The 25,919-nt window shown below is 38.7% G+C and overlaps 1 protein-coding gene and 1 pseudogene across 1 annotated transcript; one reads left to right on the top strand and one right to left on the bottom strand.

Moving 5' to 3' along the window:
- The first annotated feature begins 4,391 nt into the window (after positions 1-4,391).
- Positions 4,392-8,223, top strand: LOC122640805 (malate dehydrogenase, mitochondrial-like). Its single transcript, XM_043834048.1, has 6 exons — positions 4,392-4,707; positions 4,801-4,974; positions 5,070-5,300; positions 5,437-5,561; positions 6,314-6,431; positions 7,939-8,223. The coding sequence occupies exons 1-6, from the start codon at positions 4,426-4,428 to the stop codon at positions 8,077-8,079; spliced, it is 1,071 nt and encodes a 356-aa protein (XP_043689983.1). The 5' UTR covers positions 4,392-4,425; the 3' UTR covers positions 8,080-8,223.
- A 485-nt stretch (positions 8,224-8,708) lies between these two features.
- LOC122638744 lies at positions 8,709-9,885 on the bottom strand (annotated as a pseudogene).
- Positions 9,886-25,919: the final 16,034 nt, after the last annotated feature.

The raw sequence follows: 25,919 nt of genomic DNA, 5'->3' as shown, positions 1-25,919 counted from the left end.
GTTGTATTTAGGCTCAAATCGAACCTATTTCTGCCTCTATTTTGTGCTTCTCGATATTAGTTTTTTTTTGCTGCAAGTTTTGTTGTGATTGTGCTGCATGTGACCTACTTTTGGTCTCCTTGAACATATATACTTTTGTTTACTATTATCTATTGTCTTGGTGTCATGGACGAGCCCAAAACTATTGTGGATCATATCCACCTACCTATTACTGGTGTTAAGTTGGTTGGACTTTCTAACTATACTTTATTGGTGCAAGTTGTGCAAACCTATCTGTATGCAAAAGATAAAATCCAGCATCTCATTGAAGATCCTCCTTCTCATGATCCTAAAGATAAGGATTCTACTACTGCCGATACTACCTGGATGTGTGATAATTCAATTGTTAAGATTTGGTTATGGAATAGTATGGAACCGGCAATTGCACCCAATGTTAGGTATCACTTGTAGGCAATGCTATGGTCCATGGGATCATGGTGGTTCACCTTGGGAAACCAATAAAAATATATGTTTTTCGAGTTCCAAACTCTTGTGATCTCCAGGGTTGTCCCTAGGGAACCCTAGGGTTTCCCTAGGGCACCCTAAACTGGCTTGGGCATTCTATTTTTAATTTTTAGGGTTTCCCGTGCTCGCTCACGGTGCCCTACTAGGGTTTGGTATGACAAAACAATGCCCAGTCTATTTATTTGACGTCCCATAAAATAATGGGATCCATGTCATAGAGAAAAGTCATCTCTATTCCATACCATGGAAAGAGGGATCCATCCCATACCCAAATGTGCAGTGGAAAGGAATCGATTCGGGTTACTTTCACATCCCATGAATGATGATAAAATTAAAACAATAGAAATTAACATAAATTTGCTAACCTGATGAGCCTCAAGTGTTGCGCCTCCAATAGACAATGGTTCTTCCTCCGATGTGCACTCCAAGTAAACAGATCTAAACCTTCAATGGTGCAGCCAAGGTTCTTCAAGCCAATCCTAGATCCTCTTCAGTTCCTCAGTCACAGATCTGAGTTTCCAAAACCCTAATTCTCAAAAGTCTAGAGATCTAGAAGAAGGGAAAAGAAGAGATCACAAGAGAGAGAGGGGAGAGAGCCAAAATTTGTCTAGGGGGGGGGGAGACAGCCAAAAACGTGGAGCACTACCCCCCCTTCTGCGTTTTTGGTGGTTTTATAAAACCTAGGGTTTCTAAAACCCTGGATGGGAAAAATCCCTGTGAGAGTATGACTCTCTCTCTCTCCTTGTTGGCTTTCCTGTTTAAACTCAAAGTGCTTCTAATTGGTGAAGAAGTAGAATCTAATAGGGAATGATATAATTATTTAATTATGTTAATTTATGGATAATTATAATTATCACCATATCCATTAATTAAATAAATAACCAATTATTTTAGCAAATTCTAAATAACTCCCTACATGATAATAAAGTATCATGTACAACCTCCCTACTAATCAACACCATCATTATGGAATCTAGGGCATGAAGATGAGATGTTTCAAGTGGTTCTTTCCTATTTTCAGCATGCTTTCCAATCTGATGGGGTTGATCCTTATTCTCTTTCTACAAATTTGGCTTCAATTGACCCAATTATTACACCAGCAGATAATTTGATGTTATGCAACCCATCCTCAATTGAAGAGATGAAGACAATATTATTTGCTATGTCTGCTTTAAAGTCTCTTGGTGTTGATGTTTTTCCATCAACTTTCTTCCAACGCTATTGGGATATTATTCAGGTAGATCTTTATTATTTAATTTTGGACTTTTTTAAAATTGAGGCTCTCTCTTCACAATTGAATGAGACTTTAATTTGCCTTATTCCAAAGATTAAGAATCCAGAGAAAACAATTCAATTTTGGCCTATTGCTTGTGGTGTATAAGGTGATAACAAAGATTATGGCTACAAAGATGAAATTGATCTTGGATGATGTGATTTACTCTTTCCAGCCTGCTTTTACTCCTAATAGGTCTATTTCTGACAATGTGTTCATAGCCCTTGAATTGTTTCACTATATTAAAAAGAAAAAGAAAGGAAAGAAGAATTTTGTGACTATGAAACTTGATATAAAGAAGGCCTATGATAGACTTGAATGGGATTTTATTGAATCCATGCTTTTGAAACTTGGTTTTGGTTTGCATTGGGTGAAGATGGTTATGGTTTGTCTAACCACAGTATTATATGGAATTCTTATCAATGGTGCTTCACATGGACATATTATCCCATTTCGTGGTGTGAGACAAGACTGTCCTCTATCTCCGGCATCATTTATTCTATGTTCACATGCATTAAGTTGCTTTCTTATGCAACATGAAGCAAGTGCTGTAATCCATGGTTTCAAGGTCAAGAATCGGGCTATGCCTATCTCACACTTACTTTTTGTTGATGACAGTCTCCTTTTTTCGAAAGTTAAATTGGAGGAACTTTGTACATTAGGGGATTGCTTACTACTTATTGCAAGGCATTAGGTCAAACCATTAATCTTCAAAACCCATGTTTGACTTTCTCTCCAAACACTCATACAAAGTGGAAGAGGTGGTTTTCTAGAGTGTTGCATATTCCTTATGGCGATGGTCCAAAAAAATATCTTGGGCTGCCTGTTGATTTTGGGATTTTTAAATCCTTACTTTTTCAAGATATTGCTACCGGATTGGATAGTAAACTTCAGGGCTGGAAATCCAAGCTTCTCTCTTATGTAGATAAAAAACTTTTATTGAAGTTAGTTGTCTTCTCTATGTCAAATTATGTTTGTATGCATTTTAGTTGCCGGTCTTATATCATAAACATTTGAGACAAGTTACTCCAAACTTTTATTGGGGGGGAGAAAAATGGAAAGCCTACGATGCATTGGATCTCTTGGGATCGTCTATGTCTATCCAAGAGAAAGGGTGGTTTGGGCTTTTGTGATCCATCGTACCATAATAATGCCTTACTAGCAAAAATAGCTTGGAGACTTTGGTCTAATGATGGGAGTATATTAGCCCTTTTATGAAGTCAATTTATTATCTAAAATCTTCAATACTACAAACAAAGACAGGGAATGGACCGAGTTGGGGTTGGAGGAGTATCCTAGTAGGATGCAAATTATTGGAAAAAAGAATCTGTTGACATATTGGCACTGGAGATCTTATTGTTATCTGGAGGGATAGATGGATACCCACGACAAAGGGTTTTATGGTTACCGCATCACAACCCGATTTATGTGCTGTCCAAAAGGTGGGAGATCTTATTGACCAAGAAAATAGGAAGAATGATGTGGTGTTTGGGTGTAGAACTTGGATTCCAGCGGAAGTAATTCATGTGTCCCTTTCGGCTTTCAATGAGTTCTCAAATGCTCAACCATCTATTTCTATCCAAGCAGGTTCACCAATTCAGTCCAATGTTGTACCATCCTGAACCACTCCTCCTCTTGGTGTGGTGAAGATCACTTGTAATGCCAGTCTACAACCATACTCAGCAACCGTTGGTCTTGGTATCATCTGTCCTGACTGTCATGGGAAACCTCTTCATGTTGTGTCCAATCCCATGGCTTTCAATGATTCTGTAGTTGAGGAAGCATTGGCAATAAGAGCATCACTATTGGAGGCCATTTCAAAGGGTTTTGATCGTGTGCAATTGGAGTCTGACAACAAGAGTGTCATCAATTATTTTCGGGGAGGTTTATTTTCTTCACCACTTAACCTCAGACCTATTTTGGAAGATATTGTTTATTTGTCCTCTTGTTTGGAAACATGTAATTTTCTCTTTATTCCAAGGGAGATTAACAACTTGATTGACTCCCTGGCAAGGAAGGCCCTATCGCTGACGTGTACAATAGTATGACCTATTTCCGATCCATGGATCCTGGAGTTTTGTAGTCTTCAGCCATGAGTTTCTACATTACTAAATATAGTGCTATTATCAAAAAAAAAAAAAAAAAAAAAGTTCTCACGACACCTTAGTTCGTTGGATCATTGCTTATTTGTTGTTTGTTCATAAGCAGATCAAAATCAGTTAGTGTTGATTTCGATTCGAATTAGATTGAAATTGGCCTGAATCGATCCGATCTAATCGATTCCAAACCATTTTGATGTAAAAACAGGATCAACCTTGGAATCAGAATCGGTCTGATTCAATTAAAAATATGAAGACAATGACTTGGAATCGGATCTATTTAGTAGAACCTGTTTAGGAACCCGAATCGGGATCGACGATTGCCGATTCCGATCAAATCGGCAGTGATCGGATTCCCGATTCTTGAATCCATGTTCACAAGTCGCAAGTCACAACGGACCGATTTGGAGCCTCGAAAACCACATCATCCCCCACCTTCTCTTCTTCGTCACAGTTTTTGTCCTTTTAGTATTTACTCTCCCGAAGGAGTCCGGATCTTCTATTCCATAGCTCTGCAGTAGCAGTGAAGAGGAAGAGAAGAAAAAAAAAATGAGGACTTCAATGTTGAGATCCGCTGAATCCGTTCTCAGAAGAGGAAGGGTTTCTTCTTCTTCTTCTTCTTCCTCCTTTTCTCATCTACTTCGCCGATCTTATTCATCCGAATCTCATCCCGACCGTAAAGTCGCCGTCTTAGGAGCTGCGGGTGGGATTGGTCAGCCCCTCTCCCTTCTCATGAAACTAAATCCTCTCGTTTCTAAGCTTGCTCTCTACGATATTGCCGGCACCCCCGGTGTTGCCGCCGATGTCAGCCACATCAACACTAGATCTGAGGTTCTTATCTACTCCTTTTCAGGGTTTTTCCTTGCTTCTCAATTCCGTAAATTTCCTTCTATTATTGATTCATATGTTTCTGTGTTTGTTTAGGTTGCTGGGTACATGGGCGAAGAGCAACTAGAGCAGGCTCTAACAGGATCTGATGTGGTCATCGTTCCTGCCGGTGTGCCAAGGAAACCCGGAATGACCCGTGATGATCTCTTCAACATTAATGCCGGTATCGTTAAGTCTCTCTGCACTGCCATCGCTAAGTACTGCCCTAATGTAAGTCTCGTTCTCATTTGCTTTCAATTGTCCATCTTCCTCCATCCTTGTGATCTAAGAGATAGTTTGCTTACTGGCAAATTTGATGAATTCAGGCACTGGTTAATATGATCAGTAATCCCGTGAATTCCACCGTTCCTATTGCTGCTGAGGTTTTTAAGAAAGCGGGAACATACGATGAAAAGAAGCTATTTGGTGTGACTATGCTTGATGTTGTGCGGGCTAAGACCTTCTATGCTGGCAAGGCCAAGGTTAATGTTGCAGAGGTCAATGTTCCTGTTGTTGGTGGTCATGCCGGTGTTACCATTCTCCCTCTCTTCTCCCAGGTACGCTAACTAACCCTGTATTTTTCTTTTTTAAATATCCGATAGATTTCTTTACTATATTATTGGTTTTTGGGGATAAGGACCATCAGCAGAGTTTTAAATTTTCATTTTTTCTGTTTCTCTTACGAAAAAAAAGGCAACGCCCGAGGCCAATAATTTGTCGGATGAAGAAATTGTGGCTCTTACAAAACGAACACAAGATGGAGGCACGGAGGTTGTGGAAGCGAAGGCTGGGAAGGGCTCTGCGACATTATCAATGGCGTAAGTGTAGACACAAAACCCTCAACATAGAGCTACTAGTTCTTTAGTTTTCTGCTAGTGAATGATGTTATTGGTTAGCTGATGTGTTTTATGTTGATTGAAAGGTTGGGTAACAGCATATTTTATTGATTCTATGCGCTTATCGTGGTAAGGAAAAATCGTGTCATTCTTCTTATGGATGAGTCATCTGAGGTTGGAAATAGAAAGTTGAAACTTGATTTCCTACCCTGGCTAGATTACTGTGGAGTTCTCTTTCACTATCAAAATGATTTTGGCTACTTTTAGTTTCTAGTTAATGGTCATAAACACATTCGAGGTCTTAGTTGCAAAGTTTGATGTAAGAATTTTATTGTGGTGGATGCCATAGGATTTTTCGGATGTTTCTTTAGGAGTTTACATGAATATGCATTGTCTTGCTGATTGCTAATGCTTTCCTCCTGTTGCTACGTAGCTTTTTTTTTTTCTATTCATGACAGATTAAAATTTATTCAAATCAGAAATAACCTAAAGCAATACGCTTTGATAAATACTTGTTTAATAAATCCGTAACCTCTACTATTTAACTCATATGTGCATTTTGATTTACAATGCAGAATTTCCTCTAATCGGAAATTCAATGTATTCCCTACCAGAACCTTTTTTTTATTTTTTTTGGCACCTCACCAAGTTTCCCTTGGCAGTTATCTTATTCTGGATTATATAAGTCAACTGTAAATTACCACTTGAGTACTAATGTGGCGACTCTTTTGCAGTTATGCTGGAGCTGTTTTTGCTGATGCTTGTTTGAAGGGACTTAATGGAGTTCCGGACATTGTGGAATGTTCTTTTGTGCAATCAAGCATCACAGAACTACCATTCTTTGCCTCTAAGGTGAATGACTTGAACCTTATTGATTCAAATCTAACTATTACATTTGTTTATCATTAAATCTCTCTTTTTCTTCCTGTGGGTTTCTCTTATGTAAATTTTTTGTTGAATCACTTAATTATGGATGTTACCAATGTGGTGGTCATGCTATATTTGCAATCTCTTCATTAATTAGTGTCTGTTTTGTTTGTATCCATAATTGCAGGCATTGTTCAAATCGTAGAATTTAATTTTAAGCATGTTAGGCAGTCTCCAGATTGGTTGGTGGTTGTTAGATGTGAATGGTATTAGTAGTAACCAATGGTTTCAAGACTATCCGTTTTAATATGGTTAGGTTCAGGGATGTCTTTTACTGGAATTGAGTGTGCTGTTGCCTCTTGTGTTGGAATCACTGATCAATAAGAGTTCCTGACAGAGGCTTGGAAAAAGGAGTCTCATTGTCCTTTATCACTGTGATATGAAGAAAGCAGTGGCTCTCATGTAAATTGTAGAGCGAGGCTTTACACTGTGTGTTGTCAATCCCTATAGAGATTATACTATATGGTCTCGTTAGGAGTGCTTCCCAACAATAATAGGTTTCTGGAGCAGAGAGGGCTGAGGGAAGCATTCCTAGTAACATTGGGTTTCTGTTTAATATCTTGTGTTGATTATTGCTTGATTCCATCTTGTTGATCACTTCCTGTGGGATTACTCTTTTCCTTTCTCTGTGAATTCTGGAAACCAGAATGAGGGTATGATTTAAAGAACATGTCTTCAGGAACCACGTCATGGGTCCTTTACAAGAACAGTAAATTAGGTGTCTGCAGCAATGATTTAGGGATTGGGATTAGAATGGCTGTATCAGCCTAGATGTCTTGGTATTGGCTGGGACCCGTTCAGAGTTGACTCGCTGATCCCCCTTGGAATTTAGTTGAAGCAGGTCTCCCTGTGGCATTGCTCTGCTCAAGTTTGGACCGATCGAGCTGAATCATGGTCAGGTTGACATGGGATCATACCAAGATTAACCACTGCTGATCCGATCCCTCTTTCATTTCCCAAGTCCTTGGTCAGCAGGGTTGGCTCTGCTTAGTTAAGTCCAAACTTGTGTTACATTGGTTTTTCCTCCCATCTCAAAAATAAATGGTGAATTGGGCCAACTTTCTGAATAGTAAACCCTGTTATATCTGCAGAATGTGTCATACCATAGAGCACTTCAATGGATCTGGTTAAGGTGATCTGGAATGAAGTTTCACTTTAGAACTAACGAATAATTTGGGCATCATCTGTAGCTTAATTTTTGCTCCTATAGGTGTATAGCGTTGGTCCATTAAGTATCTTGATGCTCTGGTGAGAAACGAACTAATGCAGTTTAGAATGGTTGTCATCAAATATATTGTATAGTTCCATCGAAGGATTCTTCATTTCTTCTTGTCCAATGACTGCTAGTGGAAATTGATTATATTTACTGTTTCACGCCAATTGTTGGGTATTCTCCTGAACTGGGTGCTGCAACTTTGTCGCAATGGTGCAGGTTAAGCTTGGAAAGAATGGTGTCGAGGAAGTCTTTGATTTGGGTCCTCTCTCAGATTATGAAAAACAGGGCCTGGAAAATCTCAAGTCCGAACTGAAGGCCTCTATTGAGAAGGGAATCAAGTTCGCCCAGGGGAACTGATTGTGTTACTTTTCTGCTCTACAAGGAGGTTGTGCGACCCTGTATTTAGAAACTTCACAATTTTGCATTTGCACTAGAGTTCCACATATTTTATTCAATGTCTTACAACTAGTCGGATTGGTAAACCGGCAGTTGGTTGAGGAATAGGTTTTTGTTTGGCTCAAAATCCAGTTATTAATAACGGCAGTAGTTTTCTGCCCGGAAGAGCTTAACAAAAGCAGGGCTTAGTTTTCACATTTCGGCCGCCATCCATTTCCCCGTTGAGCGGTGGAGTTATATTATTAGTTCTTTAGGCTACGTTTGGTAGAACATCCGTTCTTGATCAGAAATGTTCTTATCTATTTTTGGTTCAGAACAGCATTCTGTGTATGTGTATGACTGTTTGGCTAATCCGTCTTAGAATTTTTTTGGAATAATTATAAAACAAAAAATGTCGTATGTTTAAATATGTTCTTACAAATTTGATATTAATTATAGTAATGTCATTTTCTTCTAAATTATACAAAAAAATACTTTGTCAAATCTTTTTCTCTTATCAATCTTAGTATAAAATTAAAATATCTTATTAACATAATCAAAATAATTAGAAAAAATTTCACAGACACCCACTAAAAGAATCCACCAATGTCTCAGAAATTACCATACTTGGTCAAAATAGCAAACTTCCCCCTTACGTTAAGCAGGTGACCCCCAAGATAAAATGTTAATTTTACCTTCTTAGTTATTTAAAAAAATAAAATGAAATATCCATTTTAACCCCAAAGTTGAAATGTCCATTTTAACCCTAAAATATCAACCTTCCCCCTTCTTCCCTGACGGCTGATGTGCCGCTGCGGCCACCGTCGTCGCTGCCGGAGGTGAGATTGAGACAGAGGACGAAACTCTCGACCTGTGCGGTTAATTTCTTTAGTCAAGGCCTTAAGTCTCACTTCTTTCTCAGCCTCTATCAAAGGGACTTCACCACGATCCGCTGGATTATACATCAACAGATTCTTTGCTGTGTATTTCCAACCATCTAACGTGCTCGGAGGCTGACCAGATACCATACCCATCAGTGATCTGGTCTCTCTTTCCAGATTCAATTGTCTTAATTTGCTCCTTCTCACCTTCAATCAAATACCCAAATCGTTCCTTCCTCTTCCGATTCACTTTCTCCACGATCTTAGAAAAACTGTTATTATGTTCACTTGTATAACGCCGGAAGAACTCGTCGAGCGTCAAGGAAACATCGACCGAATCATCCAACGAATTCTTCGCCTTCGGCATCCGCTTGAATTGGGATTTTATCCAAATCAAACGGAGTAGAATTCAACGAGAAAATCGAACCGGGCGTTTGTAAATTAGAACCAGGAGTTCGAGTCTTATTACCTTCGGCATGGGAATTTGAAGCCTTGCCTCTTTGTCGCTCCAAGATCTTCAACTGGGCACTCGGATTAGAACAGGATCCTCACTGCGAACAGCTTCGAGCCAGTCGATGCGATCACGGAGCTTTGAAATATCGGGGAAGAAATTGCGTTCGATGATCTTCTCTATGGCGGCGACATAGGTGTCCTCATCGAGGACCTTGGGGCGCTTGTTAGGGTTTCTGGGAGGATTTATTGTCGATGAATCACAAAGGTTTTCTCGGATTCCCTCGGATGGAGAAGGTGAAGGGGAGAAAGAGATGTGGCGAGGAGAATGACCCGGTGATAAGAGCATGATTTCTGTAAATAGGAACTGAAACTTCTTCAGAAGAAAATTTGAGGTTGCAATCAAATCTAGAAATTAGGGTTAGGTTTTCGCAAGAGTAGAAGAGATCCTCCCGAGTCTTGTTACTTTACCTTCACACAGAAATTCTTCAGAGAGCACTGCGATCAGATCAAAACCATCCGAAGTGGCTGGAAAATGAACGGAACCCTAGAAACCGAGCTTCGAATGCTCTGAAAAATGAAATCTCTTCTCTCTGAGTCTCCTTCTCTCAGACACACTCTTTCGCGACATCGAAGCACAAATGGTGCCTTGCAAAGCACTTCCCTGTTCTTGCTTCTTCCGCCTTCAGACCATGGAAGACGATGAAGAGAATGGTTGTTCTTTGGGGTTTTACCCTTAAGGGTATTATGGAAAATTCACCTGTGGTAAGGGTAATTTCACCATTATGATAAAACTAACAGCAACTTAACCCCAAAAGCCTAACGGAGTGGACTAAGTTCATATATCTTCATAAAATAAGGGTAGTCTGTGCCTTTTTGACCAAGTATAGTAAGTTTCTGAGATATTGGATACTTTCAGGCGGTGTCTGTGAAATTTTCCCAAATAATTGTAAAAATATATCAAATTGTAGTTTTTTTAGATTGAAATTACAACTTCAACATCCTCAAATAATTTTCAATGAATGCAAGGTTAACTGGATGGTTGCAATGGTAGTAGTTTCCGCTCTAAACTTGTCTTGTTGCACCCCAACCCCCACCCTAGGGTTTTGGTATGACTAGGATTTTTCCTAATATCTCAAACCATCATTAGGATCTCGATGCAATAACCCGAATCACAGTCAACTAAATTACAACTCACATGTACACCAGAGTGCGAAAGAAAACACATTTACAATGTAATCAAATGTAAAATCAAGAGTGTGGAAGCGTTTATCAACGATATGAAGGGTTCAAAAGTCTAAGTGATAGATAATATTGTATATTACATTTTATCCTAATAGATTAACTAAAAACAACAGTAAATATTACAAAATTTATACAATGCAAATGATAAACCAAAAAGGAAACAAAAGATGAAATTCCTCGATCCAGGTGTCCCTTTTGCACAGTCCTTGAATGTACATTCAGCATTAGAGTCCTAGGTCACCGTCTCCGAATGGATCATAACCAACAAAAAGAGCATCATCAAAACATCACCTGCACACATCTAAAAAGGTTGCACGACGAGGGGTAAGCTCCACTGAGCCTAGTGAGGGTATGGGGTGCACATACATAGCAATTACACATAGTCCATGATGCATGGATGTTATTAATACGTTTCCACCTAACTCACAATCTAGGTCACTAGACATATGCTACTACAACAACTCGGGAGACATCGCAGGTCACTTAGATTATTACCATGGTGTAACCTCAATTGTTACCTTGGGACCCGCATCGATTGAAGCCCCAGGCCACCCAGAGGCAGACCCCGATAACTAGTGATCATCCCTAACCTGGCCTTGTATTACTCATTAGGCCCGCAAAGAACCCTAGTTACCCAACACCTAAACCCCTGTTGGTAAGGGTCGTAGCATAGAGAAGATAATCCTAACCGCAGTTATAATACATGATTCTATCATGTCGAGAGGTATTCCGGGTGCATCAAAGTCCCATTCCATCTAGTACTCGAGTACCAGCACGACACGACACATACATGCCAATATGACATACGACAACAATTTATCTCATAGGATTCCGGTGCTGGCACTTCCTGACACTGTAACCCGACATAAACAATAAGATTTAAATCCACATCATATACTCGTCAACAATTCAACAATCACAATTATAAAATGCAAGAGTGCAACATGTATATTCAATGATATACATATATATTAGATACAAGGCATTCTCAAATAACAAACAAACCCAAATCCACTCACCTAGTAGTTTGCGTATTGTTTATAAGATTTGTCCCGACCGGCGTATTACACGTCCTCCCGTAGTAGTTCAGTTGCCTAGGAATGCTTGAAAACTCGTATTAGATAGTGTAGGAGGGGTTCTCCGAGGGTCCCCGATGTTTGGACTTCAATAAGGTCTAACAGAGCATGAACAAACTCAGGAACGGAGGCATCAACACTTGGGTTCGTTCCTGGGTCCACCTAGGGCAAAAGCCCAAAATACAAGGAATGGATTTACTAACGGATTCACTTAAGTGAGTTTGGTTGTGGGCCCGTTCACAGTCAGATAAAATCGGGTGGAATGGACTTACGAACAGAGGCAGACTGGTGAGTCCAATCGTGGGTCAGTTCGAGGCCAAGCTGGGATTTTGCAGATCCTCACCTACCCAACATCATTTTTATGGATTTTAAGGTTTCAGTGGTTACGGTAGGGTACTCTAAGGTCCACTAGGGTCTCATTAACATACTCACCCCAAGGGATTAGGGGACCCAATGGATTGAATCCCCAAAGATCCCATTTCTAGGTTTGAAATGTTAGAGTCTTAAGTTCAAGATAAGAGGGTTCAATGGGAGGTACTTAGAGCCTAAAATGGTGAGCATTAGCTCACATTTGGATTAATGTAGGAGTTCATTAATAGGCCTTGGATCCAAGTGAAACCCTAAGCCAAACCAAACCCATAGATCCCAAAACCCAAAACGAAGGGGGAGGGAGATCGATGGGGCATCAAGGGGTAGACCTCAGCACTACTTAGGATTACCTAATTAGCATGTTTAGGAGTCATTTTCAGTTGTAGGTAAACCCCAATGAACCTTTCAAAGTCTACTTAAACATCCCCGAAGTAAGTGGGGTTACCGGGGTACAATTCCAATTCCAACATTGCTGTCAAAACACAACAACAAAGTTTGGGCCCACTTTAGAGGATCATACACTCTAAGTTGGTCAGATGTTTGTTCATATGAAATGTAACCATTGAAGTCTAGTGTACAATGCAACTTGAATTGCATCGATATGATGTGTATAGACCAAGTTATGGCCAAAATAGTAAGCAGAGGTCAAGTAGTCAGAAATCCTAAGGACGAACGGATTCATTACAATGAGTCCGTTCGCACTCAAAACACGAGTTTTCAGCCCAAAATTCATCCAACTTGATTCCCAAGGCCATTAATGGCTTCACTCTAAGTTGGGCCCACTTTAGAGGATCATACACTCTAAGTTGGTCAGATGTTTGTTCATATGAAATGTAGCCATTGAAGTCTAGTGTACAATGCAACTTGAATTGCATCGATATGATGTGTATAGATCAAGTTATAGCCAAAATAGTAAGCAGAGGTCAAGTAGTCAGAAATCCTGGGGACGAACGGATTCATTACAATGAGTCCGTTCGCACTCAAAACACGAGTTTTCAGCCCAAAATTCATCCAACTTGATTCCTAAGGCCATTAATGGCTTCAGGGGCTTGGGGAAAGTGTTCTAGGGCCACCTTAAGGTCAAGGAAACCTACCTAAACCAAGGGATTGAGGGGATTGAAGGATTCAATGGAGGATTGATCTTCCATTATGAACTAAACCTAGGAGTTGAGAGGTTGAAGCCTTAGGCTTTCAATGGGATTAAGGGGGAGGTCAATGGCTATTAGGAGAGTGGCATTGGTCTCTTTATGAGTCCACATAGCTGTACACATCCATCCCTTGGGTCCAAACCTCAAAATCCAAACCCTAAAGCTAAGAAATAGAGCAATGGAGAGGGAGGAATAGGAAGAACACTCATCACCAAGGAGGAAGCAAGGATCCAAGGCTAGGTGAGCCCCCTTCGAGCTCTCTCCATCTCCTTCTTCTTCTTCTTTCTCTTGTTTTCCTCCTTACACTATTTTGCTTAGAGGAGAAATGAAATGAGTCTTTAGAACTCAAGTCCTCTTTTATAATATGAAATGGGTCTGAGGGCCTGTTTGGCTGACCATCTCTAACACTCAAATCTCATTAAAGCCCATGCTGAGCAATGTGGGCCCACCTACATGACCCAACATGGTGAGGTAAAGATGGGGGGTGGGGTCCACCATATCTGGGGATACGACAATAATGTCCGAGACACGGACATGTGGGTCCCACGAGATTCCCTTCACAAATGACCCAATAGCATGAACGGATTTACAAACGTACTCATCAGCAGTGGGTCCGTTCGTGGGTCTATTCTTATTAAAAGGCTAAATAAAAGGATAAAGCCACCTAGCCTTGGTCCGCACTTCAAGGGCTTCAAGGGGGGTATGTATACCTAACATTTTGGATTAAAAGTTTACCCATTGTGTGGTCTTATCGCCTATCAACGTGTGATTCCCATTCTTTTGTTCAAGCTTTTCCCTTGACTGCTATGGTCCAAAATCACAGGTGTCGACTTTTGGCAACGTCGCAACACTTATGAATAAAAATTCAATTTGGCCCAAAAAATTAAGGTGTATTTTGGGTGCGGGTGTAACCAAGGTTTAAAATCTCGTCTTGTCTCGTCATTTCGGGCTGGTCGAGATTTCCGAAATATCGCCAAAATATGGTTTTTTTTTTTGTTGTCATATTTCGGCACTCCTTCTCGGTGGGTTTTTGGTCATATTAAGGCTTGATACTTCATGTACACCATTGTTTAAGCTAAATAAACACATTTAAACCTTCATATTGCTAAAAAATGATCTCAAAGTGATGTTTTGGGTTTGCACCATTGATTGACAGTATATGGTCGGACCCTGATGTATAATAAAAATTTAAATACACATTGTTTAACGAAATATACCGAATTTTCATTGTTAACGAAATATACCGAATTTTCACAAAATTTTGACGAAATATAACTAAATATTTTAAAATTTGAACATTTTTCATTTCGGAAGCTCATCTCGTCTCGGTAGTGTCAAAATTACCAAAATATACCAAAATTTCGGCGATATATCGTGAAATTTTGAACCATGGGTATAACACATCCACCATCACCACATGTGGTTGCTATTAAGGTGATGGTGCTGGTTTGGGAGAGGAAATGGATGGTCAAGATGTTCATGTTTTCTATCACCTCTCCCTTTCCCATTGAGGTTCCAAGCATATTACATAGTATACAAAAGACCATAAAACAATTGAATAAAAAAGGTCTTAATGGATTCGAACCACTATCCCCTTGGAATATGGTTGAGACATGCTCATGTTCCAAGTGCTCTACCAATTTGAACTAAAGACCCATTAAAATAGAGTTTGGGATTTACAAGTAACCACGAATCCAAACAAACAAAACACAATATTAATGAATGAAGGTTCAACAATAAAAAACAACAGGCTACACAAAATCTAGTTCTTTGAATATTTTGGGACTATAATAGTGACTTACACAACACATACACATCCACTTGAAAATACTCCATGGTCATACATTTTTCCAGATAAAATAGTCATACATCCACTTAATCATAGGAAGAGGAAAGAAAAGAAGGGGGAGGGTAATTTTTTTTTTTTGGTACCAAGGGGGGAGGGTATTTAATTCATAATGCCTAAATACTACACATCCAAATATCTAATTAAGTTGGCATGAGCATGTTTCCTACGGGCTATAAAGACTATATTACGTAAGCTAAAAACTTCTCTAATGGTGATCTAGAAAATTGAGGGCTATAGCTCTTTATAGCCGGGAAAACATTACTAGATTCAATTTTCATCATTATTTGTGGAGATGATCGAGAACAAATCTCTCTAACCTTCCCAAATTTCAATGTACAAAACTGATATATAATTGAAAAGCATGTACATTAAACAACCATTATGCTTGGGGAGCACCCATTATGTTTGGGGATTTTGCTTAGATAAATGCATCAGCCCATTTGTTTCATCTATGACCAGCTCATTTGCCCCATTTGTATGCATGTGAAGCCAAACTAAAAAAATAGTTCTTAAACGTAACAAACCAACACATGAGCACATCTCCCCAATCACTAATCTGATAAGTAAATGTAATCCAAAATGAAAGAGAGAATTCCACATTATCGATTGATTACCATACAATTACACAACTAGGACAAAATAGGATAACGTAAAGAATATCCACAAGAGTTAAGACAAGAAAGGAAACAAAAAATAATATTGTAGAGAGGAACCAAGGAAACCAAGATGAGCTGGTCAATCTAAGGTGCAATAGCTATTGAACTGCAGCATAATAATCCAAAAAAAGTAAGGTTTGAAAAAGACCGCCATTCCACTCTTCATCTTCTTCCCATTTCATCTCCGCCTTCTATTTTATATATATATTTTTTCTATTTCTCTACAAAAAAAAACACCCTCTTTGAACCCTAACATTTTTTTCCATCAAATCCTTTGATTTTTAATGATTCCCATATCAATTAAAAACCCAAAACAGGGCATATGAAATCAGACATCATTTGAGATCGAAAACGTACCCCTTTGGTTACCTTGTCAAAGCACGGATTGGCCACTTCAACCAGAATCCTTAAAATTTTCAACATGAAAAGTCCTAAAATCAGTTCCATTATTGTGAGAAGGTTATATTTAAGAAAAGTCTTAAAATTGCTCTATGTAAAATCCATACCTATCAATGAATTTCTTCAACCTATCACTCAGAGGCAAGGCAACAGAGTGATTCTCCAACAATTTCTGAGACAAAATCAGTGGAAAGAACCTAGGTAGATTGACATTCAAAATCGAAAGTAGAGAGCGCAAGGACAAAGAGAGAGAGAGAGAGAGAGAGAGAGAGAGAGAGAGAGAGAGATACCACCTGCACCACTTCTTTCCTCTATCGTTGCAGGTGGAGTTTTTCCTCTCCCAGCCACAGATGTGAAAGCATCGATGGCACTATAGGGTATTTTTCGTTTTTAGGAGAGTATTTGTGCTGTTGTAACTAGTTCTTGAGAATGAAAAACAAGTTTGAGGTGTTTTGTAAATCCCGTTCCATAGACCAAAATATTGTACGAGTTTGTTATTCTAGAACAATAGAACAAACTATTTTGCCAACCAACATTTACCTGTTTTTCCGTTCTCGAAGAACGAAAGAATGCCCAAGAACGTTTGGCAAACCGTTACCAAACATAGCCTTAGTCCCCAGCCAATTGTTACCAAAGGAGTTTTCGCGTGGCATAGTAGTGTTCATTTGCTTCTTGTCATTCTCCCTCCCCCCATGTTGCCGAGTGGTTCTCATATGTGAACCTGAGCTTGTCTCCCCCCTCTTCTCCTTGGGATTTTCTCCATTTCATTGCTGGTGATTGGTGGAACAAAGACCCATAGACTGTTGCATCTAGGTCGGGTGCATATCAGCCCATTCCCAAAAAATAAATGAAAAGGGGTAGTTATCCATGTAACAATAAAAGTCTATGTTTTGAAGATCACAAGATAAATTTGAATAATTTATTTTTCCATTTTATTAATAAGAGTGGGTCCCTCCAACACCAGAGCATAATTGGAAAACCGGGTTTTGACTGGGGTGAGTCGCTCGAGTCAAGTCAAAATTTTGGAAAATCTAGTCAAGAGTCGTGTAGATTAGATCAGGGTAAAAAATGACGAGATTGGGTCATAAATCGTCCGAGTCAAATAAGACTCGGTGTTTTTACCCAAGTCATGACAAACTCTGCAATTTTAGTCATTTTTCAGAAAACCATAAAGCTGGTTCACTTAGAAACTGAGTTGAGTAAAATAGTAAATCTGTATTTAAAAATAATAAGAAACCCTCAACTCCCCTCGACTCCCTTCTCTCGTTCAATGGTATAAACTCAAAATGCATTGATGTGTGATTCCTTGATTTTTTTTTAATGGTTTTCCCAAATTTGTTCCTATATTTTTTAAATTATTTTACTAATATATATATATATTTTATTGCATTAAAAATTAAAAAACTTGACTCACCTTGATCGGGTTTCACAAGGCCGAATCACTAGGTTTTTTTGAAAGACGAGTCGAGTCAGAAAATTTGGTTTTCCAACTATGCACCAGAGTACCAATGGGGTTGTTGGTGGGATATTTAAGACAATTCATGTCCTAGGTGAACATTGAGTTGTGAGTGGACATGCAAAAGGGTTTCACAGTGCAGAACCTTTCCAATTTTATAATGGGAAATTTACACGTACCTTCCCTGAGATATCACATAATTATAAAACTCCCATGAACTTTGGATAATTACTCATGCGCCCTACTTTTAAAAAAAGTTAACATGCACCTATGTCGTTAATTTGAGACTAAAAACATTAGAATTAAGTAAATGTTGACCAATTTACCCTTGGTGATAGGATAGAATGAGCATTCGATCGTTATAGGTTTGAAAAAACACCCAATTTGCACAAGAACATTTCCAGATGAGATACCTGCAACTCATATTCCCAATCTTGACCTAGCAGCAAGCTTGTCTAGAGAAGCTAGTCATACTCTCGCTCGCCGTAAGTTGGTACACTCCACCCTCTTTGATTGCAACTTGGAGCAGGCGGATTGAAGATTTAGCGATAACGCCTTTCATCCCAACCAATTAGTTGCATCCCTTTCCCTCTTGTGGTTCCTTTAAGGCGTTTTATGTGAAATACCTTAATAAATGGCTTCTTCAAATCTGTATCTAATAATGCATGTCTATATATTGGGCTATTTATGATATTTCCTTAAATTTAGCATGGACATTTTGATGGATAGCTAAGATCTTGAGGTTTCAAGTTGTCTTCTGATTGCCCTGACTTTCTTTAGGTCAAGGCCATGACGCTGTTCTCAATGAACCTAAATTACATCCAATGGTAGAAAAGGCTTGGATTCCTTCTCAAGCCAGTGTGACCACTGTCCCTTAAGGAAACATCATATATATCCAGTGTGACCAGTGTTACCTTAAGGAAATCTATTGCTAAATGGCTTCTTTAGAGCATCCATGACCAAGAATGACCAGTATGCTGCATATAATCCTAAACTATTCAAATTGCTGCAACAACAAATTCACTTCATCAATCCTATCAAACCTATGTAGACTACATTCAATGTGCTACATATAATTACATTTGGAGCTAAACCCTTCTCAGTCATTTCATTGCCATATGATTAAACTCCCTTCTTTGCATTAGAAGGCCAATTCTTAATTCTGGTCTAATTCTCTGAATTGCATTTTATTCTGGTCTAATATAGTGCATATTCTAGTCTAATACTCTATGCATTTTGAATAATGTTTTTGATGACAGGACAAGATTTGAAGAATGAAGAATAGTGTATGCAAGCTGGTCTATCATTATGTGAAGTCTGAATCTTAAATGGTAGATGTGGACAGATTTGGGTATCTAAACTTGATTGGTTACATGCATATATAACTCAATGTTGCGTTATATACCCAAAGGAAGGTCTATGGTCTTCTGTGTGAAATACATAACACCTGATAAGAATCAAGATATAGACTAGGAGACCGATGGAGATGTGTTGAAGGACCAAGATGACATATACCTGTATGCTTACAATGTGCAAGTAGGTGATCCAGTATCATCTAATTATGTGAACGGGCACACACTTACATTGATTGGTGGTGATACTGCCATTGATAGACTAGGAAGTGAAGAGGCATTACTTTCTCCTGCTGAGCTATTTAGTGGTAAAGAGAAAAGAGATATGATATTGCCACTACTAGGAGGAGATCAAAAGCAACTTTAAGGAGAGGTGGTGCTATTTCAAGTTCACTCAATTTAAGGAGTGGTACCACTGGTAGTACACCCACTGTAAGGAGGGGTGATGGTATTGGTAGTACCTCCCACATTAATCCTACTGTGAGGACTGATTATAGTCACATTTGTCTTCTCGGGGTTAGAGATGGAACTCCTACTGATGTTACATTTTACAACAAGAGTACTACAACTATGAGTGGCATTGGTATGCCATTTGAAGAGGTTGGGATGTCTACTAGATGTGTAGGCGGAGGTGGTGGGTTTGTTAGGGCATCTACCACAAGTGCTACCAGTATTGCACTTGAAACTGTTGCTTCACCCAACGAGAATAACAACGAAGACCAGTTCATCAGTGATTCATCAGATGATGATGATGGGGAGGTTGGAGAATCAGATGAAATAACCGAGAGTACAACTAGTAGTGAAGATGATGCATGTTAGTACTGAAGAGGTGAAAAAAGAGGATAACAGTAATGATGACATTTCAGAATGTCAGTCTGAAGGAGGAGATAATGTGATTGATAGAGAAGGGAGTGTAGACCAAAAGATCACATTGACAGTTGGTCAAGAATTCAAGGGTGTGAATCATTTTAAGGAGGTCCTACAGGATTATGAAGTTCAAGAGGGCTTCCATGCTTTGAAAAAAAAATATGAGAAATTAATTGACTGTAATATATGAGGGGAAGAGTGTCCATGGAGGATCCATGCTTCACCATTGCCAAGGGATAGGATCACATTTGTGATCAAGACACTTATTGATAATCATACTTGTAAAAGGGAAGATAGAAACATGAATATAACTTCGAAATGGATAGCAAAGAAACTTACTTCCAATCTTAGGGCAGACCCAACAATGAGCAACAAGGTCATGGAACAGGTGTTGAGAGATTAGTACAATATGGAGACAAACTTTATGCTTCTATACAGGGCAAGATGGAGAGCCAAGGAACAAATTGATGGAACCCATGCAAAGTCATTTGATAAGTTGGCAAAATATGGGGAAATGATAATGACCAAAAACTTTAGTAATTCATTTATGATCCAGTACCAGAATGGAAATAAATTTGGACAGGAGGATGCACATGGAGTAGTGAGAGAAAATTCACAGTTCAACTATATGTTTGTATTTTTGATGCATGCATACAACGATTTTTGAAGGATGTAGGCCATTCATAGGCCTTGATGGTTGTCATTTGAAAGGGGTATATGGTGAAGTCTTAGTTTCTGCAGTTTCAGTTGATGAAAACAATGAGATATTTCTAGTTGCATATGGAGTTATAGAATTTAAAGATAAGGACAATTGGCTATTCTTCCTACACCAGTCCATTGAGAGATGCATAGACACAACCATTGGAGCAAATACCCTTGATATATCACTCACATTTATGACAAACTAACAAAAGGTATGATCGATATATTTTTTTTTAAAGCCAAAACTGAAAAACATGGTTTGCTCTTAAGATTACTCATTAATATCTTTTGTTTTAATTTGTTTTATAGGGTGTTATTGAAGTAATTTCAATCATTTTTCCAGAAGAAAACTATCGACTCTGCAACAGACAATTATACAACAATTCCAAGAAAGTGTTTAGAGGTGGGCCTACATTGAGAGGTTATTTCTAGGCTGCTAGCAAAACATACAATGTTTTTCAGTTTCAACAGGCCATGAATGGTATGAAAGAAGAAAGGAAGGATGCATATGATTGGTTGATGAATACTCTAGTTAGTATATGGAGTCGACATGCATTTGATCATAGAGCCAAGAGTGATCACATAACCAATAATATGACTGAGTCATTCAACCAGTGGGTTGGACCCTGGAAGGAAGAGCCAATCTGTATCTTAATCAATCTAGTCAGAGCTAAGTTGATGGGTAGGTTACCGAAAATATTTGTAAAGGGTTGTAACTTTGAAGTTACCATCACTCCAAGAATAAAGAAAAAACTTGATGCTTTGCAAAAAAAACGTCAGGTATTGTAGATCAACATTGGCTGGAAAAGATAAGTATGAGGTACAAGATGGCTCTATTAGTTATATGTGGTGGACCTAGCAAATAACACCTGTGAGTGTGGGATCTACATGACAACTAGGTTGCATGTAGACATGTAGGAGCATGCATTTAGTTTAATAGGGTACCTCTTCTGCAATAGTGTGATGCATTCAGAGATACCTTCTGGCTCATGAGGGAATGGTTGATCCATTATCTGATCTCAACACTTTAGAAGACAACCCCCTCATTCTTCCATCAATCAAGAGGTCAATTGATAGACCAAATAAGTCAAGGAAGAGAGAACCTGACGAGGCACCTAAAGTTGATATTAGGAAGAGGTCTAGCACTGTTAGATGTGGTAGATGCAAATCCTTTGATCATAATAGAAGGACATGCTAAGGAGGTCTAGTTAAAAAGAAGAGGCCATCTTCTTCTAAGAATATTGGTTTCAAGGTGCCACTACTAACTGTAATTTACTGTATTCCTTTAAGATTTTTATACATAAAGCAATAGCATTTTAAATCTTTGTTTTGTTGATGCAACTTTAGAGGAAAGAAAGGCGATCAACCAGATGATACAACATGCTCCCAGAGAGTAACCATGTCCTCTCAGTAGTCTTCTACAACTGCACTAACAACTGAACAAGATAAGATTTTCAAGAAAAAATGAGAGAAGACAAGGAGAGCCAGAAGAGCCAACAGAGCTACCCAAGCACAAAGTGGTTGCTAAATTGGTATGGGTTGATTTGTTTACAGAAAAATACATTCCTTTAATTACTGAATTATTGACCAGTTTCAAGAGTTGCATGAGTTTGTGGTTGAACTGGTATGTGTTTTTGCCATGTACAGTTGAATTGCTGAGGAGCTGAAGAGTTGTTTGGGAGTTGCCGTTACTACAACAAATCTCATTTTCAGCGATGGTTTTTTCCCGTTGCCAAAAATAAAAATCCGTTGCTAAAAATACGGGCGACGGTTTGCCAAGCCGTTGCAATCACCGTTGCCTTAAATGCCGGAACCAAAAATAGGCGACGGAAAAAGAGCTCCATTGGAAAAAATGATATTTGGTGACAGTCACAGAAATACTAATGCAAAAAAAAAAACTTATTTGTAGAAACGGTATATAATCGACCATGACCAAATATAATATTATGGCAACAGAATAAATAATACCGTTGCACAAAATAGTATTTTAGCAACGGAATAAACCGTCATAAATTATGCAAATATCTGTTGCAAAGGCCGATGTAGTTAGGCTTTTTGGCGAAGGTAGAAAAATTTCTGTCCCCACACCTATAATAACAAAAAAAAATTTTAATTTTTTCACAATCATATCTTGTCATCCTGTTGTGCAATATTCTCTTTCAATTGTGAATTCTCTGCTCTCAAATCTGCAATATGTTGTTCTTGTCTCTCAGTGCGTAATCCCTCTATGCCAAACAATTTTTTGGGTTACTGCAGGCCCATACATGCGCACCCTCCCATGAGAATCCCGTTTCAATATACCTCGGAAGACTTCATCTGGAACTTCACTGTCCTTTTGTCTTTCTTCAGGTTCTTTGCTCAGGGCATCTTGTAATCGACCCTACAAATGAAATTAAACAAGAAAAACATAAGATAAACCATTCGCAGGAAAACAATACATCAACATCAATACATGTGCCATGTTTGATAGGCATACCATTGTCTTAACTGACTTAGTGTCCATATATCCACCCTTATTGGGTGTATGAGTCCTACTGAACAACTTAATATGAGAGGGAGGCTTTCTACTTGGTGTCACCTCTCTATTGATTCATTCAAAATTAACTCATAGCTGATAACCCAATTATTTGGGTTCTGATATATATCCGAAACAGCTTTTCCATGAAGCGGGGGTAAAGCTGCATACATAATGACCCATCCTAGACCCGCAGTGGTGGGAGCCCAGTGCACTGAGTATGCCCTTATATATAAGAAACACACACACACAACAAATTGGGGTAAAGCAGTGGTCAGTGGTACGAGTAACCCACAATGGGAAACAATCCTCAGATTCTTGAAGAACCAAAAGAAACCATCAACAACAACAATCAAAGGAAGCTAACCCTTCAGCCTCCTTCAGCCATCGTTAATTTTTGAACATGATAGAAAAGTGGGAAAAACCAATTCTTAGTAAGATATCAAAGCTTAATCTGTACTACCATACGGCTAAGTAAGTCCTTGTGGATTGGGGGTACCATGTCTTGTTCCTTTACTATTCATCATGAAACACGAGAGCGAGAGAGAGAGAGAGAGAGAGAGAGAGAGAGAGAGAGAGAGAGAGAGAAGAGAGAAAATCTGTGATAAAATGATTTCAAGTATGTATTCTCATGGATGGATGAATGCAGAGGAAGTACTCCCTTGGCCAATGAGTTTCCTCAACAGCAAGCAGAAGGTCCCCCAGCAGCCTGCAACACTGAAGAACGGAAGAATGAGTTAACCTGAAATCTAAAACTTGCAGTCAGCCTGAGAGAGAGAGAGAATCCAACCTACCTCCTGATTTTCTCAAGTCTGAAATACCTCTCCAACTCTGGTATTCTCTTCTATATATCCTCCTGCACCTATTTTTATAATTCTCTAGTACCGCGAAGGGTTGGAGAGGGTTGTAGAGAAGGGTTTTGAGCGGGGATTAGAATACTGCGTCGTGTGGGTAGCTCAGAGGGGAAGGCGAACTGTAGAGAAGGGGGTTAGGGTTGGGGTTGAACATAGGAGGGTTTCTAAGAGGGAGAGTGAGAGAAGAAATGTCGGATTGAGATTGGAGAGAGAGAGAGAGAGAGAGAGAGTGGGTGGTTTCGTGCAAGAACAGGATAGACAGGCGCGCAAGATGAAAAAGGCCCGGGAAAAAATTAAAGAAAATGCTACGGCAAATAATCTTTCGTTGCTCTAAATTACAAATGGAGACTATTAATATTATACCGTTGTCAATAATGATAAAAAGCAACGGTTTATATATTGCAGTTGTATAAAATAATATGTAGCTATGGTTTATAGTATAGCGTTGCCATAAAAAAACTCATAGTATTCTTGCAAATTATATTAGGCGATAGTTTATATTATACTGTTGCCCAAAATAATATTGTACAACGGTTGGAATATTGACTATAGTTAAAAAATGTTATTGCAACGGTTATTCTACTACCGTTGTTGTAAACAATATTTAGCAACGGTATTATATTTTGCATCGCTCTAAATGAGACTTGGCTACACTACTTTATATCCTGTCACTATAAATCATCTAGGGCGACGAAAAATATAATACTGTCGTGCTAAATGATGTTTGGCTACAACTATAGTTTTAACTGTCGCCACAAATGTTTTTTGTTGTAGTGCGTGTATGAGCTGAACAACTGATAGAACTTCATTTGCTGAGAAGAACTCTAGGGGTTGACTTCATGTGTAGGATTCAAGGGTGTCTGAAAATAATTTAGAATGTAATGGTGTGATAATGGCGGGATAACAGTTTATTTTGATGGAACATTATGTTTGAATAATTTTTATTTTGATGGATCTATTTGGTGGGAAAACAATTTAGAATGTAATGGTGTGATGACGGTGGGATAGTTGTTTTGTATTATGTTTGCAACTATTGGTTTTAATTTGATAGATGGATCTATGTGGTCAAATTATACTTTGTTTGAAACAACTTACTTATTTTGATGGTTTTAATTTTCCATTCATAGGCTTTCACCCAAAAAAAATAATTTCCATTCATAGGCCTTGTTGATATGGCAAGGTTTGCATACACTTAATGAACTTATTGATGATTTAAGAAAAATCATTAAACATATCATATAACCACTCTAAAATTCTCAAATTCTTTGAAACCATCTAGTTTTAACATTCCAAAGACCAAGAAAGACCAAATGTCCACTCCCCTTCCCATACATTAAGTGCCCTTCCCATACACTTCATCACATCTTCACAACAATTACAACAAAGTTCAAGACAAACAAAGCTAACATAATTTGACATATGCTCTTCATTGCAGCATTTGACTTTTCTAGAGCATCCACTCTATTCTTCAGACTGTGGAACTCTTCTTTCCTTTGTTGCTCTTCTAAATTAATTTCACCCATAGTATTTGGTGGACCTGGAGCAATGGTGAGGCTATATTGACCTGGTTCACCAATGGTAGTATACCAATGAAAGAAGTTGCAACCACCCTTATTTTTGTCTGCACAGTTATAATAGAGCATATTCGGGTTGTTTGCTGCGTTTGAGATCCTCACAGCAGCATTTTTCTTACAAAAGCACTGCTTGTTCTCAAACTTCAGGTACCCTGAATTGCTCTCATTCACACTATTAGAAGATACCTTACCTGCAAAAATAACAATTTGCATTACTTCTTAAATTTCTGGTCTTACAGAGTCCCATAAAGGTTTTTAGTCCCATCATCAAAACCAAGGATAGGAAACCTCTAACATTAGCACATTTCTGAGAGGTCATTTTCTGGTTTTCATGATTAAACAAGAATAGAAAACCTCTAACAATAACAGGTTTTCCCATTTGATTAATGGGGATGGATAGCTCTCACTATGCAAATTTTCTCATTCATA

Source organism: Telopea speciosissima, chromosome 9, assembly GCF_018873765.1.
Source record: "Telopea speciosissima isolate NSW1024214 ecotype Mountain lineage chromosome 9, Tspe_v1, whole genome shotgun sequence".
Taxonomy (NCBI): domain Eukaryota; kingdom Viridiplantae; phylum Streptophyta; class Magnoliopsida; order Proteales; family Proteaceae; genus Telopea; species Telopea speciosissima.
Note: the sequence above shows the minus strand (reverse complement) of the source record. Positions and strands in the feature narration are given on the sequence as shown.